Raw genomic sequence first — 20,937 nt, forward strand, 5'->3', positions numbered from 1 at the left:
CTATGTGTAAATGCCCTGGCTGTTCCCGTAGCATCACAGTCTTTGTTCAGGCGCCAGCAACAACATTCTGAGCCTTGTGCATACAGAGCGCACCGCGGAAAAGCACGCGGGTGGCGCGCAATAGCAGGAGCGGCGGAGCAGAGGGCATATCTCGAATGAGCCGCTTGACGACGAGTATATACTTCGCGCTACAACGACGGCAGGCAACAATGCACAAAGAGGTGCGAACGCGGAGGGGAATGATAAATGTTCATATTAGCCACAGCGCGAAACCGCAGCGTGCTGCTTTAACTAACGCAGAAAGTATATCTTTCTCTTTTTGCAATTTCCTTTGAGTAGAGCGCGCGCAATTATGTATGGAAAGGCCTAGTATGTATTCCCAAAGCGCGTGAAAGTGTCTGTAGGTGGAGGGGCGGTTGTATTGTGCGTTGACGTCGTGCGTCTGTGCGAACGCTCTTTGCACTCGTTTGGTGGACGACTAAATTGCGCGAATAGAGCCGGACCGCGATGTCCCGGCGCGCCGCTACCGTACGCGTGCAAACACAGCGGGCGCAACCCAGCTCTAAAGGGCAGAATACTGCACAAAAACCAAAGAAGCAGCTCAGAAACGAGGTGTGCTTTAGCGAGGACGATGCACACAAGATAAAGCGCGCAGCCGTGGGGGACACTATACGCAGTGAGAGGCAGCGGCGCGAAGCAAGATTCTATGCTGGCGAGTATACAAAAATTAAAATATACAGCGTCGAACAAAAACGGGAGAAAGAAAAGCGCACTCGCTGACTCGATTCGCGCCGCGGCAGCCGCTACACTCGCGGGCGCCCCACCAGCTGCAGTACAGTACGCGTATACACGCTCCTATACGACACAGTGGCGCCGCACGGAGGGAGAGAGGCCCGCGGTGCGTTCTGATAGTGCGGTGCAGCGGAGCGGATTGTATGAACACAGCAACTGTATGTGCTATGCGTGTTTTCCGCGTGCGCCCATGCTGCACAGAACTGAGCAGTTTTTCAAAACATGTTACAATTTATGCCGAACTCACCTGAGACGATAATTATAGACTGAATTGTGGTCCTGAAAACTTGTTCGCCAGAGAGAACAATAAGAAATGTGAGGGAGCGTTCGCGAAAGTGCCGTCACATGGTGAACTTATCTGGTAACGGTAGGCGCAAGGAAATAGCAGGACGAAATATATAATGGTAGTGTCTAGAGAGAGAGAGATCGGGGGAGACGAGGAAATGGAAAGGCAGGGAGGTCAAGCAGACACGCGTCCAGTTTGCTACCCTGCACTGGGGGAAAGGGAATGGGGAATAAAGAGACGGAAGAGAGAGAAAACGAACAGTGGCAGCTAATCCGAGAGTCCATATCGATACCAAAGTTTGTCACTGAAGTCGACAGAGTTCGGTTGCTGAGCTTGAGGTATGCGTTCTCGGCATAGTGCTGGGCGTCACATGGAGGAAACATCCGGGCCCATATTAACAAGAACGTCTTACGCTAAAGGTTTTCGTAAGAGACTATTTCAGCCCACAGTGATGTGGGACACATCATTGCGAAGCCTGCTGACCAATGGGGAAACGGAATTACGAAACAGATGTTTTGTGAATTGTCTACGATGTCTACAAGGATGGAAGTGAACACTTTGTGGGGGGCACCGCACATCTAAAAGCTCAGGTGACAAGTAGTGCCGGTCATACATATATAGTTGTTATTGGCACATCGTAGTTACGATCTACATTGTTCCTGCAAAACTTTATAGACGTCCTACTTGTCGTAATTCAGTTAGACAACGCAGGGCTTAACGTTTTGCACCCGCGTAGATATCGAGCGGATTCCCACACCTGTGTCGAAGGAACTGCACCGAACTTTCCGAGCGAGTACAGCCGGTGAGGTATAGTACCTTCTGTATTGCTGCCGTGCTTGAGCGGCGGTGCGGGCGGGCGGGGTTCCCTTTGTTTCGAGTTCCGGGGGACACTCTGTTTTTCGCCGTTTTTCGACGCTCACGTATAAGAGCCGCTGACGTTGCCGAACGCGTCCTCTGAACGCTGACTGTGGCCGGTTTCTTCCTTCCTCTTTTTCCGCTTTCGAATTTAAATTCGCCGGCGCGGCGAGATGGTCGGCTCCGGGAGACACGTCTGTTGTCAGGGCGCTCCGGCGATAAGTGTTCCTGCGGGGGAGGGAGGAGGGAAAAGATCTCGGATTCGCCGAACCCTTCACACTATAGGCCCAGCTCACGTCTTTTTTTTTTTCTTTTATATCTATCTCGTCGTTCTCTTTTGCGCGTTTCTTATTACGATCGTCTCCATTCTGGCAGGGGAAAAAAGCTGTGAAAGTTACCCTGGCGGAAAGACGAGCGCCTTGGGTGAAATACCAAACACTTATCGTTTTCCCCTTCCTTGGGATCTTTCTTCGATTTCTAGTCGTCCCCCTCGGGAAGAATAATCGACTGTTTTAAGCGAAAGGAGAAAAGGCGTTGGGGCGTAGATGTACATCGGTATTTCAAGAGACGTATAGGCACCGCCCGGAGCAAGGCCAGCGGCGAGCACTTGTCGGACGAAAGAAACGTTGAATATTTTGTTATATTCCACTTAACCGATAACGTAAGGCCGTCTGCAGCCGTCTAAGTATCAAGAGGGCATGCCCACATGTGCTGTTCATTTTCTATCGTCTTTTGAAAAGGGCTATAATGACCGTCCAACGCATAGGCGTTTTTAAAGCGTGACCATCGATAGTGGCGTTGCAAAACGTAATACACAACCGGGTGTTACGATGAAACACTACGGTGATGCGTCTCCACTACACCTACTGCTCTCCGCGGTGGTAGAGTAGTTATGGCGCTCGGTTGCTGACTCGAAAGTCGCGGGTTCGATTCCGGCCGGGGGGTCGCTTTGGATGGAGGCGAAATGATAGAGGCCCGTGTACTGTGCGATGTCAGTGCACGTTAAAGAACACAACATGGCAAACATTTCCGGAGCCCTTCTCTACAGCGTTCCTCATATTCATATCGTGATTTTGGCACGTAAAATCCCAGATATTATTATTAAACATACTGCTTCGTTCGCCTAGGCCGGCGATCTGATGACTACTTAGAGAAGCGCTGTCCGCCTTTAGCAAGAGCACCTAAGGGCGCGAAATTTCAACGCCAGTTACAAGATTACTTCTTGGCTTAGACTCAGTGGGCACGCTGGGCAATACGTTAATTATTAATTAAATCCGCGGAGCAGTTGCGCCGCCATGGTGGAGCCAACGTTTACACCAGGTGTATTGTTTTCTCGATAGTGGCAACTCCTTTGGCAGCAACAACCTAAACCTTTGCTACTCTGACCAAGACAAGCGCGTGCGTCCAAACATTGGTCTCAGCGGAATTTCTGGGTCTACTATATATTTTTTATATATCTCATACAAGCTGCCGAGTCTTGCCTGGGTTCGCACATACGCTTGGCGACCTCTCATAACGGGAGTTATCCATCGTAGACCAGCATGATATTCGTTTACCCTGCTCCTGCTGCCGTTCCAACTGTTTTGTACACGTGTTGCGGGAGGAGGGATGTTTGTGTACTGGTATGGTGTTCAAGACAACTTATATAGATATTTACTCTCGCGTTGTCTTGTCGCTAACATTTCACATTACCCAAGTACGCACACTGTTCCCTTGTGTGTGGGTCTTGTACCTCTTGCTCGTTCATAATGGTACTAAATGCAAGCATGAGACAGGGGACGGGAGAAGAAGGACGCAAGGGACGATTATAAACGATTTGTTCCAACTAGCCCAACTGGAAACTTTGATGAGTTCTTCTTTTTGTTCTGTTTTGTTCCATTATGATGAGCACGGGTTCATAATAAATAATGACGCGTAATGATGTGTCGTCCTCGCGCTGCACCTATCTTGCCGGCCGCTGTTAAGCACACACACAACATAGGTTTGTTCACAAACTACACCCGTTTCGGGAAATGTGTGAATATAGGGCGGTTAGATGCTCCCGGTATTGCAGCATCTCCAGCATCGGGCCACATTTCGGTCTTACGGGGGACAAAGTACAGCGCGACACATTCCGTTCCGTCCAACGTAGCAATAAGAGCTTCGTTTTAAACTCCTGAGCTACTCCACAACTTTATATATGCTGGCTAAATGAAAGGCATTTCATTGTTGTCCTTGATAAGGAACAGTTGATAGTGTGTGTGTGTGTGTGTGTGTGTGTGTGTGTGTGTGTGTGTGTGTGTGTGTGTGTGTGTGTGTGTGTGTGTGTGTGTGTGTGTGTGTGTGTGTGTGTGTGTGTGTGTGTGTGTGTGTGTGTGTGTGTGTGTGTGTGTGTGTGTGGGGTGTGTGTGTGTGTGTGTGTGTGTGTGTGTGTGTGTGTGGTGTGTGTGTGTGTGTGTGTGTGTGGGTGTGTGTGTGTGTGTGTGTGTGTGTGTGTGTGTGTGTGTGTGTGTGTGTGTGTGTGTGTGTGTGTGTGTGTGTGGGTGTGTGTGTGTGTGTGTGTGTGTGTGTGTGTGTGTGTGTGTGTGTGTGTGTGTGTGTGTGTGTGTGTGTGTGTGTTCGTGCGTGCGTGCGTTCCTGTCATTTTGTTGTTTTGAACAATAGGTTTAGTGGAGCGGAATGGATTTATATGATTTCTTAACTCAAAAGATAATCATATTGGTGCACAAGCGGCAGCCATGAATATGCTAAGCCGGATGTAAAACCACGTACAACATATTCTTTTGAAGCTCATCGAAAACACTCTTTCCTTTGGCGCCGCTGTCTGTGAGTTGGCTTTGCTGTATGCGATATTTGTGAAAGTGTTGAATTTAACATGTTTTCTACCTTCCAATATATCATGTTAGTCATACAGGAAGTCACTTCAGGAAACGGCGGCTTCCATACAGATATTCACTGCCACTTCGTCACCCATATTATGCTGATTATATTGGCCGTCTCGGTAAGATCACAGAAAATTGAGGCAGCGATGCTCAAAAACGGAAGGCTTCCTTTGAACTTTACGCTCGCCACGAGGAAATGTATTAATAGCGACAACGCCAAAAAGACAAATATCGAATACTGGAATTTCAGAGAGTCGGAATAAATTACAGAAACGCAGCGTTCTCGCTCATATATCAAAGTACTGCACGTGGGATAAGTAGTCGACTCTCTACGATGCAGCCGATTTGCATAAAGTGAACCGAAATGGCCGTGCGACTACCAAGCGAGTCTTCTCAGACAAGATGCGAATGTATCATAACCGACCCTCTCGTTGCGCGAGCAAGTAACCCCGCACAAATGGCGTCTTGCTAGAAAACTCATTGCTTCATGCTTTGCAGAGCATACGTTTCACTCCGTGCACTCTTGACCGCCTTGTTTCGCTTTAGGCGTTCAAGAACATCGGAATAGTGAACGCGTTAGAGTGATCGTAAGAAACTGCATATGGGAATGCACTTTGGACGTCAGACAGGCTCCCTGTAAAGAAGAGGAAAACAGATCGGAAAGAGAGCGCGCGTCCTTCCTTTGCTGTCGCAGTAATGTGCGAGCGCGCTTGCAAAACAAGTAACGTTTTGACATGCCTGCCAGCTAGGCTAACCTAATAGTGACAGCAGACATATCGCGCTGTTTTTTTTTCTTTTCTTTGCTGGAAATGTTGCGAAAGCTAGAGGAAATAAGTGAGCAAGGAACGGGCAATCATTGAGTAGATAAAGAAGAAAAGCATGCCGGACACTGATGCCCATCTGTCCTGCCGTACAGCTTTTATACGTGGGCGATGGAGCGCGTCAACTGTCTGCGCGCTATCTTGCGTAAGCTGTGCGTGCTCTCGCAGCGTCGGGCCGATGATGTGCATTTGCGCATTGGAGCTGGCAGTCGGGGGAAATGGCCGCTGCTGTCACGAGGCTTTCATTGCCGCAAACAGACCGATTGATTGATTGATTGATTGATTGATTGATTGATTGATTGATTGATTGATTGATTGATTGATTGATTGATTGATTGATTGAGTGAGTGAGTGAGTGAGTGAGTGAGTGAGTGAGTGAGTGAGTGAGTGAGTGAGTGAGTGAGTGAGTGAGTGAGTGAGTGAGTGAGTGAGTGAGTGAGTGAGTGAGTGAGTGAGTGAGTGAGTGAGTGAGTGAGTGAGTGAGTGAGTGAGTGAGTGAGTGAGTGAGTGAGTGAGGGTCGGTCCCGCTAAAGACAGTTATATCAGACTGGCTGAATGTAATCATTCCGATAGCCAATATGATGTGTTGAATGAGAAACAAGAGGTGCTACGCTTTCTCAGCAGTGGAGAGACAGAACAGATAATTTTGCCGGTGTATTTGAAGGCGCCTACGCGCTACTTTGCATAGGGTAGGAAATCTGCGACAGGAAGGTACTAGGTAGGAGCTGGACGCAGGAAAGGAAATTAAAAAAAGAACAAGAAAATACGTTTTCGTGGTATGCCTGTGTGAATTAAATATATTAATAACCGTGACTATAGCGCTTAGAAATGAGAATAGCCAAGGTGGTGTCCCAAGTGAGGAAATGCTTGCTTGCGGTGATGCTTTAAACTCGGGTTTCGCATACCGTATACGCGTGCGTAAGGGGCTGCAAGCTTTCCAGCGTGTTTGCAAAGAGATGTGTATCGCAGAGCCGATGCTGCTTCTAAACAATCTTATTTAGTAAATTTGCTGCTCCAATCGACCAGCAAACGAGACCGCTTGCGCTCTCGTGCGTCTTTGAAGCAAGATCTATTCCTAGATAAATATCGGCCTTTCCTTCTTTGGCGTCCTGTTCCCTGCCCTCGCCCGTTCTTTCGTGACGCATGGCTGAAGTGGAGCCAATTTAGCGCTGACGTGAATGATCTTGCACGACAGAACCACGCCCATTTCAGCGATGGGTGACGAGAACGGATGCCTCAACGGAGCACCGAAGAAGGTGTGAAATGTGAAGAACGTACCCTGCTATGCACATTTAAGCTAATTGCTATGCACATTTAAGTCCTCTTAAGTTCAACATAACCCAGAAAAGGGAAGTAAGCGGGGTTCTCTTTAGCTTAGTGTCTTTGCAGCAACTCGTGTGTAACAGACGAACAGAGGCACCACAGATATTTTAAGATGATGAGCCTATATTTCGCCATCTGTGAAAGGAACGTACCACAGCATGTATGCGCAGTTATTTCGAGCTGGTATGAAAGTCTTTCCTTTGATTAGCACGGAATTTTCCCCCTATTTTGTAGCTGCGACACTCGTTAGGGAAGTTCTTTGTTGTTTAACACCTATCTACTGCGATGGCACGGGCCGTAAACTACGGCGTAACGGCGTAATTAGACGTAACACACATTACGCCGTAAACTACGGCGTAATGTGTGTACGTCTAATTACTGCGTTTAGAATAACAGAGAGCTGAGCTAGTTGGTAAGTATTCATTCTAAAAAGACAGGGCGTGCAAACACGGACACATGAAAGTAGTCAGGACACCACAAACGCTGACTAACAACTGAAGAGACGCACAACGGCGGAAAAGAAAGAAGGCACGAAAACTTATCTGCGCATGCCCATGCAATAGGCGAACCTATCAATCCGGCACGCGTGGGCGTCTACGTGTGAGATAACTGTTAAGACATTTGATTTCATCTTTATGCAAGTTAATCGACGGTTGGCTCACGCATGCGCTACCACTATTCTCGATATGTCATGCCTCAATCATCAGGCGCGTTTCTTCATTTCTATGCCGGTACAACACTGCGCATTCATCGAATTTTGGCATGCACTTACACTCTCGACAATGTAAAGATAGATTAGAAGGTGAGCCTCCGGCTAGCGATCTCTTATGTTCCAATAATCTCTGGTTAATGCAGCGACCCGTCTGTCCTACGTAGAAGCGGCCGCAGCTGAAAGGGACCTTATACCCCACACTTGTACGGCAAGCAGTGAATTTGTTGGTGTGTTTTACGAAACGAATATCGGTGTGTTTGGTGTGTTTACGAAACAGATGACAACTCTTCAGTTGTTAGTCGGTGTTTGCGGTGTCCTGACTTCTTTCCTGTGTCCGTGTTTGCACGCCGTCTTTTTAGAATAATTACTGCTATTCTCCGCTTTTTCTTCTGAAACCTTCACACAGGCCCTGTCAGGGAAGCCCGCGCAAGAAATGCTAATAAGCAATTCTACATTGCGAAGCGTGAGCGTGAGCTCGAATGTTTTGCCACAAGTCAATGGTATCCACACAAGAGAGAACTTCAAGGGAAGATGGACGCTCCAAGTGATGAGAAATCGTTGAAGAGGAAATATTGCTTGAGCCAACGTTTGAGCAAGAGGACTTTTCTACGTCGAGGTAGCAACTTCCTTCCCTAGCAGCGTTTTCATGCGCGCCTTCATTACTCTCTCCCATTCCAAATGGTGGAAGAGGAGAAGGAGGCTAAACATTGCGCACAGGCTTACTTCTCTCCTCCTCTACCACTGAGGTGGGGAGAGATTCTGCAAGACGTGCTTAAAAACGCTGCTAAGGAAGGCATCGGCTGCTTCTGTGGAGACAAGTCCTGTTGTCGAAACGTTGGCTTCAGTGGCATTTTTCTCTCAACGTTTTCCCATCAAGCTTACGATACGTCATTTAATGAAACTTGTAAATACGATATAACAGTGTTGCATCTTGGAGTCAAAACAGCGTCACATTTAGCAGCCCTTGAATGACTTTCATTACAGCACGCGCACTTGTGCTGACAGCACAAGACCACAACTTGACGATGAGCATACGGCGTTACCTAAATCATAAGAGTTTTCCCACACTCCACGTCACATCGTGAAGTGCACGGGTACAACCGGAGTTTCTGAAAGTGTGAGAGGAACGTGTCTATCAGCACTAAGATTGCTGTACAAAAATGGGACATTGTCGCAAGTCTGACAAGAATGTTTGATATAGTAATCATAAACCCGGGTTATTTATTGATCCTCCAGATGGAGCAATTAGATTTTGCACCGTGGAACCAATTGGAAATTTTTTTGGTACACCGTGGCCATTTTGTGAATTTCTGAGAGGTACAGTGGGGAAAAGAATGCTATTCGAACTGCCACGCGAACCTTCAAAGCTATACGCACGCCTCTATGCGACGCTCATGCATACTTGTGTACGTTAAAACGAAGTTTAATTTGGGGTCAAGAAACAAAAAGAAAGCGACATATTGATAGAATTTAAATGTTTCCCTCAGATTGCCTGATTGAACCTTACCACGTGTTTTCCTTTTAACCGTTAAACCTTCCTTGAATTATCATCGCGAGGCACACTACAATCTGCAATTCAGGCAATCTTTCTGCCTGGTAAGCTTCTGCCGCGACTCTATGGAAAAACACGTGTTTACAAGGATCATAAGATTAACTCGCAAGACCTATATCCAAGACCAATCGCAGAGGCAATGTCGACACATCAGTGGCCCAATCAGTATCCACACGTTGCCCCAATTCCCTCGGGAAAAAAGGCCGCTCGCAAGGTCTCACGGGAGATCAGTAGTGTGACAAGAAAGCCGAGCCTCGACCCACGCGTCACACGAAATGACAGTGCCAGCTCGGGCGTCGAATAGCTGATCCGGGTAGGCCTTCCGTGCGATGCGAGACACGATCGAAGGCGCCGTTGGAGGCGCCGAAGAAAGAACGGATTAGCCGTAATCAACTGTGGTGTATACGTGAGAGAAAGCGAGAAAGCAGGAGAGAGAGAGTGTGTACTTCAACCCACTGCCAACGCCATGCTGTTGTTCCTTGGCAGCCACAGCTAAGCCACTATCTGCAACTGATTATCACGGTACTCAAGCCAGTAGTGGCACTAAAGCAGTACTTTTATTAATTACTTTCGCCGTAATAGAAAAAAAAAACGAGACCATTCCACTCGGTGCCGGTTGGTTACCAGCGGTGTTAAAGGGTGTAAGTTCTTCTTTGAGAGCGGTCTAAGGCAGGGGTTGGCAACCTGCTGCCCTAGGGCAGTATCGTGCAGCCCCCGGCACGGCGTCAGAACCAGCCCTCCCCCCTCCCCTTGTCACATCCTACCTCAAGGATGACATGGCAGTTTTGACTTGAAATGGGGTTAGATAGGAGCAAAGAAATATCGAAACCCCCACCCCCTTGTTTTGTCATGCGGCCCCCGCCGTCTCGGCTTCATGCAACTCGGCCCTCCACCTCAAAAGGTTGCCGTCCCCTGGGTTAAAGGATTCTTAAGCGGAGAGTTCTATTGTAAACTGCGGCCCTCCCTATAACGCTGTTTTCCGGCGCAATCGTCGCTGCGTCTTCTTTCTAGCTTTCGTGAGCATCCTCGGCGGCCCATAAAGAGCGCCTGGCGAAATGAACGTTTGACATCAGATCTTCGCAAAGCCGGAGTTTTCCTGATGTGTGCGATTCTCCATGTCAGCTTTACATGTCCTGCAGGGGGCTTTTATGCCACCACCAGTACACCACCGTATAACAACGGGCAGCAGCCGCTAAGGAGCCGCAGTGAGCAGTATAACAGCTCCCCCGTAAAATGTCATTCTCGGATGTGACGCGTCAAAACTACGATATGCTTATGAGTCACGTCGCAGTGGCGTGACTATGGATTAATTGCGACAACCTGGACTTCTTCTACCTGCAACTAAATCTGAGTACATGGCTTTTTTTTTGCGCTTTGGTCCCATCGAAATCTGACCGCCCTGGCCTGTAATCGAACCCGCACCCACGTGCTTAGCAGCGCAACGTCATAACCGCTAAGCCACGATGGCGGATTCGTTCTTGTAATTCAAAGTGTACTTGAATTAGTCAGAAGTCGTCGAGAAAGTAATTTCGCTGGAGCGAAAGCTTCGTCAAAAAACACCCCGACAAAGGCACGTATCGCAACGTTGGTTCTAGAGACATCCTTCTTTGATGACATTTAGTTACTTCAAGCCTACATTTTTACCGGAACTTCTGCGAAAGTGCCCATGTGAAGCGTAGAGTCCTGAGTAATAAAGCATTTAATGAAACGTAAGGTAAATTGAAGGATGAAGTGCCTATACATAGGCTCACCAGATATCTCACGTCTCAAGGCGCGAACTCTGGATGCATGTCATCACTTAAGATGTCAACAGAATGCCTTCATGAAATTTCTGTGCTTGGTATTCGACATGTCAACATTAGTGGCTTCCTAGTGAAGCACGCAGAACTCCTGACACGCTAACTTTATACCGATGTCCTGTTCCTGGTTATTTATTTATTTATTTATTTATTTATTTATTTATTTATTTATTTATTTATTTATTTATTTATTTATTTATTTATTTATTTATTTAACGAATACCGCGGACACGTGGTCCAAGAAGGGAGGGTGACAAGTGGTAGATATAGTGAATCCATTTGGCAAAACAAAACAGTATCAATAAAAGATTAAGGTGTGGGCCCATTTATACAATTCTATTCGGTTGCAGTGTGATGGGAAAAAGAAAGAGTATTTAAATGGTTTGTTCTAGCAAAGTAAGGCGCTAGGGCATCATGTCTGCGGTGGCATGTAGTTCTCGTTAATAGATGTGATAGATATAGAGATGAGCCTAGAGATAAATTATTATTGTAAAGTAGTTTAGAAAATGCTAATCTTTGATTCTGCCTCGTAAGCTCGAGCGGTTGGATGTTGTTAATTCTCATAAGTTCGGTGGAGAAATCGGTTTTTCAAAATTTGCTAAAACCTGACTCCTTTTAGCTGCGCTCTCTTGAGATTATTGATACCAGCTTTCGTGTATGGATCCCGTACTACGCACGCGTATTCCAGATTAGGCCTAATTAGGGACAGGTAATGTAGCAATTTTACGTTAGAAGGGGGCTTTCTTAAGTTTGTTCCTCAGTTGCTTAGTACTAGAAGGAGCCATCGTAGCGCAAAATTAAACACAATATGGGAGACGGCGGGAGACAGCACCCCTGATGTCCGCTTACTGCGTCCCGTTTTTTTTGTATGTTTAATTTCGGGTTACGATGACTTCTTCAAGTACTATATGCCGATGTGCAATGACGCTGGTCATAATACTAAGTAGCTCTAAGCGAAAAGGCACAACGATTCCCATGAAGAGAAAGGCTACCAAGAAGCAATCGCAATACATGCCAAGAGATTTCACGTGTTTCGCCCGATGTAATCCTCTCAGGGTCTCCTCTCACTTGAACACACACGTCTGCAGCTAAATCATGGTCGACTGGCTTAGTTCAGGGCTAACGTGGGAGGGCGCCGTCGCAACATCTGCTAGATTAGGGTTTCTATGTTATTAGGAGCAGCGCCGTACAGAAGCGAGTGATCGCTTACGAGCTAAAGTACTTCCACGAAATCCTCGCCTCGTTCACGGATGCAAAGGTTACGAAATATACTGTTGAATCAGCGCTAACGTCTTTTTCCATAATTTTGTAACTTTTTTTTATAACAGCAGCTGTTTAAGATGAAAGAGTACATAAGTTTAGACTGATAAAGTGGCCGTTAAAACTCTACTTTCGTTAATTACGCAATGATGGGTTCATTATGAAAAGAGAAAATGAAGATAAAAGTCTAATTTCTAAATTTCGCGCCGAAACCTTAGCATCGCAGTGTCAGTTTGACATCACACATTTCAAAGTCCTTTTTTGTATTCTGGTCCAATAAAACTTCCTGAAGCTTGCAATATCAAGTTTCTCGCTCCCTTAGAACACAATGCAATTCAATGTGTACTCATAAAAGAATGTGCGGGTCTTAAAAGACGGCGCTTAGATATATGAACAGGAATTGGAGCAAGAACTTCGAGCTGGCTCGGAAACCTGCATTTGCTTTTTGTGCGTTTCCTGGCCTTTTGTTCACCTTCTCGCGGCAGGAGCAGTGTTTTTGATTTTGTGAAAGGGTAGCGTAATAATACGAGTGAAATCGTTTGTCTCTTTAGTTTCCCTTTAGCAAGACTTGACTTATTCATGTGCCATACAAATAATGTCTCTTTTTTTGCTTTATTATCTGGATTAAAATTAAACCAACTATGCTTAATGAAACGTTCTTTGTTAGCCTGATTCGTCTGCAATATTTCAACATCCATTTCCCCATTGCATCATACCTCCCCCCCCGCTCCCCCCCCCCCCCACACACACACACGTACAACCTTTTTGCGTCTTCACTGCACAGTATTTAGTTAAAGCGAACATGAACGAGGACCCGTATTCACAACAACTGCTTACGCTAAAATTTTTCTTCATGGAATATTTCAACCAATCATGATGCGTGACATATCATTAGCGAAGCCGATTTACCATTGGGAAAACTCACTGAAAAGAAGCTCTGTGAATTCGACCTCGTATGTATAGACTCCTTTACAGCAAAAGTTACTTTCGCTCAATGGCAGACGAAGTTTTCTTTTTTTTTGTATCGTAACAAACTTCCAGCTGTGGTTTTGCAACACAACTAATCCATCGAAGTGCTGAGACTAATGGGGAGAAAGCTGCAACGGCAACAGAAGACCACGTTTAATTGTTCGCCATCGTACCTCAACAGAACCGGAGTCCCCATAAATCACCTGAAGAAGTCCCGGGATAACCCAGTCCAGTTAATGGAGGTCACCACTAACCATCTCTTCGTCGAGAAGGCCACGCTTGCTAACCAGCGAGAACAGTCTAACAATGAATACCTGACTCTCTTCCTTCATGCTCGCGCAGATCTGACAATAAAGTGCGTCAACTAGTTGTTAGCGCGCCTGGAGAGGACAGCATACCGGCTGTGGGAAGCATATTAGCAGGATGCATCTAGAATGTGTACCAGAGATCGTTTGTTGCCTCCGTAATGTCACATAGGTCACACTCGTTATCTTGGCCGCTGTGAGATTGCAACGCAAGTCACAGCAACATATTCAGTGACATTTAAGAAGTTATTCTCAGGCAGAATTATTGCAGATATATATGATTATTCTGTTACTAGCATTACGTTACTCGCTTAGAGGCTAATGTAATCTCTTAACTAAAGCGCTACGTGGTTTGGTATAGGTGTTTTTTTCTTCTACTCAGAGGAGTAGCCTAGACAATTCTACATTAGAAAGGCATCCCTGAAATTATTCAATCAAATCTCTCTTTCTGCTTCTCCCTGCCAGACACCACTGTGAATAACTCTTTTTCTCTACAATGCAATCCCCGTCCACTGGTCCATTATAGCATTAACTGTTGCGGCCTCAAAAAATATGTGTATAAATGCCATTAGCCTCAGAGTTCGTGCAGCTTCTAAAAATACACAGATTGCCCACAGCGGATGCTCACAATGACGCAGTGGCTTCCGCGTCTCGCTGTGAGGTTCGCGTGGCAGTGGCGCTGTGGTCGGATTTATTCTAAGCGCGTTAGTATCTACTCGGTAAATCAAAGGGTTTTAGGAAGGCGTTCGTGTGCAACTTCAGACTTAACGTTGCGTTCTTGCGCTTTTCTCTTACAGTATCTGAGTTCTCTTAAAGAGGCCCGTAAGCCAACTATTCTACCACAGACACTTTTGGTCGATTTATTGTTTAATTACTCTCTAAAGCTGCTTCGTTAATAAATTTTCATGCGATATAACGTTACAGTGCTCAATGTATTAATACTACATGTTTGAATGTTCCGATACTCCAAGTTTCCTATGTGGTACGGGAATCTTCACGCATTACTTAGGGCAATTAGCGTAAATGTCAGGCAATAGAAATTGAGGCGCTTACGCGCTAGACGGTAGATGGTATTTTTGGGGCCACAGGGGAACGTATAAATGAGCTCAGAGAATTTGTAATAAAGAAATCTGACTGCAGGTCACATGCTTACGCTATGACCAGGAGTCGCCAACGACTCTACGGTCTACGGAACTGCGGACACTTGGGATGTCCGCAGTTGGAAACAATTCCGTAGCACCACCGAAAAAAAAATGCTTTTTTTTTCTTCTTACATGTAGGGAGATGCTGCAGCTTAAAAGGGAGTCAGGGCTGGCAATGCGTGACGTTTATTAGAATATTATTATGATGATTCTAACTCTCTCTGCTCTTCTTTAGCCTTACGGAGAATGAAAAATAGGAGTATAAAGCAAACCTATTTTTTAGTGTCAAACGAATTGTCGCAGTAAAGATTTTTTTTTCACCGAGGTCGACGAGGAAAACAGGAACCAACCCTCTTTAAAGTGCAATTTACTAACTTTCTTAGCTTTCATGAGCATATTCATTGATATTGTAAATCGTAAGCAGTACTTAACTCCCTATGCGCTTTTGTTGTTTTGCGCTTTTCTCGAACATGTTTCGCAACTTTTCTGTGTTGAAATTATTTCTGTAGCTCCCATGTTAATGGGTCAACCTGCCATGAAACGAATGAATGAATGAATTGATGAATGAGCCCTAAAGATTTCGTAGGGTCGGCATCTCCTTTCAAATATCCTTTATGCAGTGAAGTATACTTTCAGTTACCCGTGATAAATTTGGCGAAACGAAAAGCGCACGTGAAAAAAAAAAAGAAGATAGGACGGAGTGATAAATCTTGTTAGTGAAAATTTATTAATGGGGCCTTCCGTTGAGGCAATAAGATGGTTGTCGGAGAGGTACGGATCCTTTTCTAACGGCATGCGTAAGATTTTATCAGGACCCTATTTAAAGGAATTGAGCTAGCGCACCACAAACACGCAGCGTCGCGGAGTGATGAATGCGTACTGCTACTCGTCGACTGACAGGCGGCCTCGTACACAGCGTAGCGCCCTTAAATCACGCCCGCGACCCTGACACACCGAATCAGCCGGCGTTGCGCCCACATGCGGCACTGTAGCGGCGACCAGAGAGGCGATACAAGCGACAACGGGAGTCCAGCCAGGCGAGAAGACCCACTAGTATTGATTAGTCTTTTTTTCTAGCGGCAACGCCACCGAGAGACAGAGAAAGGGTTAGTGCGCCATTAGGATGCCCGGAACGGACGCCTTCCTGTTGGGCCCGGGAAAACCCCTTGCGAAATAACCCGTTGGAGCAGGCTTCCTCATGGCCAGAGCATGGCATGCTCATTTGTAGCGAGGATGGCGCTAGTCTTCTGTGGACGGGCGAAACCATGCCACGTGCGGGAAAAGGATGACGGAGGATTTTTAACGAGTGCGCACTATATACTCTGGACCATAAGGATGTTCTGTTCAGTGGTTCGTCACTTTTTAATGGTTTCCCTTCCGGAGAGTCCTTTCGGAATGCCGGGCAAATGTGGGCTTTCGCAATAGCCTTCGAATGAGCGACAATGGCCATACTCACTCTGCGTGCACGTTTGAACTCTCAAGTCGAGAGACAGTTACGAACAAAGAGCCATCGCTGCGTTTTTTGCGTCCGCAATTAGAAGCGACGAGGAGCATTTTATTCGTAACCTCTTTTTGTGCAATGACAGTTGAATGAGATCAAGAATCGAATCAATCGAAGGTCCTGGTGTCCGAAAGCAACAAAAAATAATAATTTCGCCGAGCGTTACAGCTACCAGGCTTGAAACCTATTCGCGTGATGTTCTACGTAATTGGTTTCGTTAGACAGCGGCACTAACCGAGGAACAAACTCTAATAATTATGCTCAGAAAAAAACAAACAAGAAAACTAAAGGCTTATCTTGCGGTTGTGACCACATTCGGGAAATCAGCCTGCCTTATCTTTGTGCCAAAACATAGCCATTCTTTAGTGTTGCGCAGCAAATCAGACAGGTTCCCAGTACAGCTCGCTACGTTCTGTATCTGTTTTTGTTACGACCTTTTTTAAACACGTTACTGCCCTTTGTTACTTCTTCCCACACGCTCAATCGAGCTGGTTGCTTTCTCGCTAAGTATACCACAGCTGCCTATCTCCTGAGATTAGGAATGTATTTTCAGTTTCTCTTATTAGCTTGCATTGCCCTCTGCTTTGTTTTTTTTTTTCTTTCAGAAAGTGTTAGCAGCCCTCAAACAGAATATAAACTTTCCTAATAATATCTTCGGTACTTACTCTGGCCGGCCAAGCACATACATTATAAACAACTTTTAAGACATTACGACGTGTAATTTTGGCTTTCAGGGAAGCCGATAATAATGGTTCTAGAGTAAGTGAGTTGCTTGAAGGTGATGAAGTTGTGTGTGAGTTCTTTTTTTGCAGGTGTCCTCACGGACATTTGGCACATAATACCTCCCTTTGCATCTTCCCCGGAGTACTGAACTATTCGAGTCAAGTCCAATGTTGTTCAAAGCCAGCCAGCGTATCAGGTGCAGAATACAAAGGCAAAATAGGGGCATTTTATATGAGAAGCGTAGGTGGAGGACTGCCGATAATGTAATCATTCGTTACTCTGCAAACACTTCACATAGTATTTGTCTGGTTTTTCTTGTTCTTTTTAAAGCACCGATCACGTTCCAAACATTCTCATCTTGTGACGCAGAAATTGAAGATACAAACTGAACGTAATACAAAGAGGAAGTATTCTGCGCTGTCAATATAGATTACCCATCAGAAACACTTACGTAAAGTTCACACGATGGCGCACTACTTGTTTTGTATTAAATTACTCGGGGCAGCCGGCAATACTCAAATCGCGAAGCTATAGAAAGTGCATTGCCAAGTGAATGCATGCGATCAGCAGTTTGGCGGGAAACTTCATTAGCTCTCGCATTAAGTGCAGGAGCGTCGTAGTAATGACTTCAGTCCCTCACTTCTTACCTTCAGCACTTGCAGGGAGCGTCTTCTCTTATTAATTCGCAGAATGATCATTATGGGCATTACGCTCAGCTAAGGAACGCTAGCTACAGTCAATTACCGTCGGCTACGGTTAATATTTGTGGTCGCCGCTTATTATTTCTTTTTCTATCAATCTCCATTCACTCGCGGGAAGAGACTACGTATTTGTCACTGCACATTACGGCTCTTTTAAGTGCCCCGCATGCTAATCGTTACGTTGCTGCTGTGTCAAGTTGACCGTGGCGCATTAATGTGAAATACATTACCAAGAAGTGCAGCGCACTTAACGAGACGATTGAATACACTTGTGGAAATATTGCTTTGCTTCCTTTTAGAAAAGGGCGTCTCTTTTTAACCTGACTACTTGCACTGCATGAATACACTCACATAATGTTAGGAGAAAACAAAATGTCGTCTCGGACGTCAACATTTCGGATGCCAAAAATTCACTGAACGACAACGTCTGTCAAAGATAAGTAGCACCAATGACATATTACAAGAGCGCCACTTTCCCTCCGTCAGTGAATGGTATGTTGATAAAGCAGTGGTCAAAGTTCAGACCTAATTATACAAAGTGTAGTTATTAAAAGCAACGCTGTTGATTACACGGAATGCAATATACGACGTAACATTTCATGTTTTATCGAGAAGACACCTCACTACCACCGTCTCGACCGAAGGTATCGTTTTTCAAGCGGTAAATGCGCACTACAAGCGAATCAGGCGAAGAGTAGTGTTTCAACTTTTCCATCACTCGAAGGCGATATGCCAGCGCTCGCACAGCTGGACATGGGAAGATTCCTAATTGCAATTTTACCTGTCGGCCTGCGGGGTTTCACTGTGAAGCATCGTTACTCAAATTGTCTTGCCCTGCACTGTCTCGTGCAACTTCTACAAACGTCCCGTAAAATGAACACCCAACGATAGTCGATCCAACTTCCGAAAACTATGAAGACAGCCGTTTTACACTAGACTTACTAGCATCTGGAAAGCATATTAGCACAAGATGTCGAGGACAAGAACAAAACACGGACATAGAGTTAATCTCAGTTTCTACGTCTTCGTCATGTACTTGTCTGCTTGTACTAAAGTCTTTCCTCAACACCAACACACGTCTGGTAATCGCGTTGACGTAATTGCACTACTTCAAAAACCTAGAAGCGAATGCACGTCCGGGTACAGTTAATTTCCTCTCACTTGCCGAGGCACTTCCGCGTACAATTAGTAGGACCCGATGGCGATCGCGTGCCACCTTTTCGACGCCGTAACGACAGCTGCCCACGCTGTCCAAAACGCATGCGAGCACGTACCGTCGCGTGCGCGAGGCGTCATCACTCACCGGTCGCTGTGTCGTTACCGGGTGCCGGAGACGGTGCAGCGAGCACTGCCGACGAGTCCGGCCGGCTTGCACGTAGCAGAAGCAGCAAGAGCATAAAAAGCGGCGATGCCGTCAGCACGGTAGGCACCGTCATAGTGGTCTTTGCTCTGTTTCTAATCTCTCTCTACTTCGCACGACAAAGCGAAAGGCGTTGGTCCGATTCCGCCTACTTCTTCCAACTGTCCGAGACGCACCGGAGCGCTGCTAGCAGCGAGTCCTAACTCCGCCCTGCGACGGGACCCATGCCGAGGCCGCGGGCGCCCACCACTGCGACACACGGCGAGCGAGAAGAGCCCCCAGCTTCGGAGCTTGCCCTCCCTAGCTCAGCCGCTTCACCGCAAGGACTCGCGCCCCGCTGTAGTTGCCGCCAACTCCGCTAGGTGCGAGGCACGTGCGCGCCGAACAGTGCTGCCCTCTCTCCCGCGCGCGTGACACCACGTGATGTTGCTTAGCCGCAGCTTTATTCTTTTTCTCTATCCCTCGCTTCGCTTATGTAGGTGCGATCGTTGAGCAGCGTGGTGCGACGACCATAAAAAAAGGCGCGCTGCAACCTTGAAGCGTGGCGCCATCCCAGGAGATCTCGCCAAACTTTCTTCGCCCTATATCTGACTCTCTGTTTCGTAGTGCGGAAAAGAAATTTATATATAAGCTGCTGATTTATTGCACTCCTTTGTGTTTTGTGGCAGAAGCTGTGAAAGTAGTTTGGCAATGATGGCGGTTGTGGTTGTGATATAGTAATACACTGGGATCGCTTGGTTTAGAGTCAAACCAGGAGAACTTGCTCGTTATGTATAAGAAAATGCGATATGTGATTTATATAGTACTTTGTCGCTATTTATTTGTTGCACACATACGGGACACATTCGATGCGGCTTCCGAATACACAGTTAAAATATGCTAACTGGCTCTTTAGTTATTGTTACCCATTTACAATGAACGAACAAACGCGCTAAGTCTGAAACGTGTTAATAAAAAATACAACAAAACAAAACTATCAGCATGGGCATGCCATCGCATGCCCTTGCGTTGAAGTTCATGTAAAATTTCATTAGAGATTGGTATGCGTGAAACACATGGATGTCATTTATGGTGTAGCCCTGTATCACATACTATACAGATAGACATCATTAAATGTTTTTGTGAAATCTAATTAATTAGGCTACTCTCTGTAAGAAAATTCCGCGAGGTTTAACCTCCCTGGAAATGCTGGCATCTCTGTGATAGCACTTTGAAATAATCCTACAAAGGACGAGCAGCGCCAACAAAACCAAAAACATATCGATCCAACGTGCACTATACGAAAAACAGTTTACCATACAGTAATTACGCTTTTCGTGGAGGCAACGTTTGTATGAGGTATTACTGTACTGACGATGCACCTGCCGTGTCGCAATAGTTGTTATGGCGTTGCGCTGGCCTGTTGGCCATCACGGGTTGCTTATGAGCCGCGTTTAAATGGGAGGACTAAGTGCAAGAATTCCTCTAGTGTAGCTTCTCTTGTGTAAGTGCATGTGGAAGAGTGCCAGGCGATCGAAATTAATTCGGAGTCTCTCGCTAAAGCGTTCCTCATATCACACGGTTGTTCTAGAAGATAAAGCCACAAAATTTAATATGGAGCAGCGGGGTAAGGTTAGAAGAAGCAGCCTATACTGCTGAACGTACTCGGGAACTCGACTCCTTTCTCTCCTTTGGTCGTGCGTAATAGTGAGAAATCTAGCTTTGTCGAAAAAGAAAGGTGGAGAAAATTGACAGGGGCGCTTAGATAAAGGCCCAAGCAATAGCTTACATCGATATTCTACTATGCACTGTGAAAACGGAGCGGCATTAGGAGAGGTGTGGCGCTGAGCGAAAGCGAGCTGCTACCTTGACGTTTAATTTGTTTTCTCTGCCTACGGACGAGCTGAGCATCATTTCCAGACTTCGTATCAGACGGAACAATTCAGTACGCATGGCCGTATTAGTTGCCATGTTTTACGGCGAATCTGTGTATAAC

The 20,937-nt window shown here is 46.1% G+C and overlaps 1 protein-coding gene across 1 annotated transcript in view; it reads right to left on the reverse strand.

The window, feature by feature from the left end:
• The window catches only part of LOC119394799 (uncharacterized), a 199,253-nt gene extending 179,972 nt beyond the window's left edge, over positions 1-19,281 (reverse strand). Inside the window, exon 1 of the mRNA XM_037662104.2 lies at positions 18,906-19,281. Coding sequence (XP_037518032.1) covers positions 18,906-19,038 — 133 coding nt within the window. The 5' untranslated portion in view covers positions 19,039-19,281. The remainder of the gene's footprint in view (positions 1-18,905) is intronic.
• Between the last annotated feature and the right edge of the window lie 1,656 nt (positions 19,282-20,937).

The sequence above is a fragment of the Rhipicephalus sanguineus genome, chromosome 5 (genome assembly GCF_013339695.2).
Source record: "Rhipicephalus sanguineus isolate Rsan-2018 chromosome 5, BIME_Rsan_1.4, whole genome shotgun sequence".
In the NCBI taxonomy this organism is placed as follows: Eukaryota; Metazoa; Arthropoda; class Arachnida; order Ixodida; family Ixodidae; genus Rhipicephalus; species Rhipicephalus sanguineus.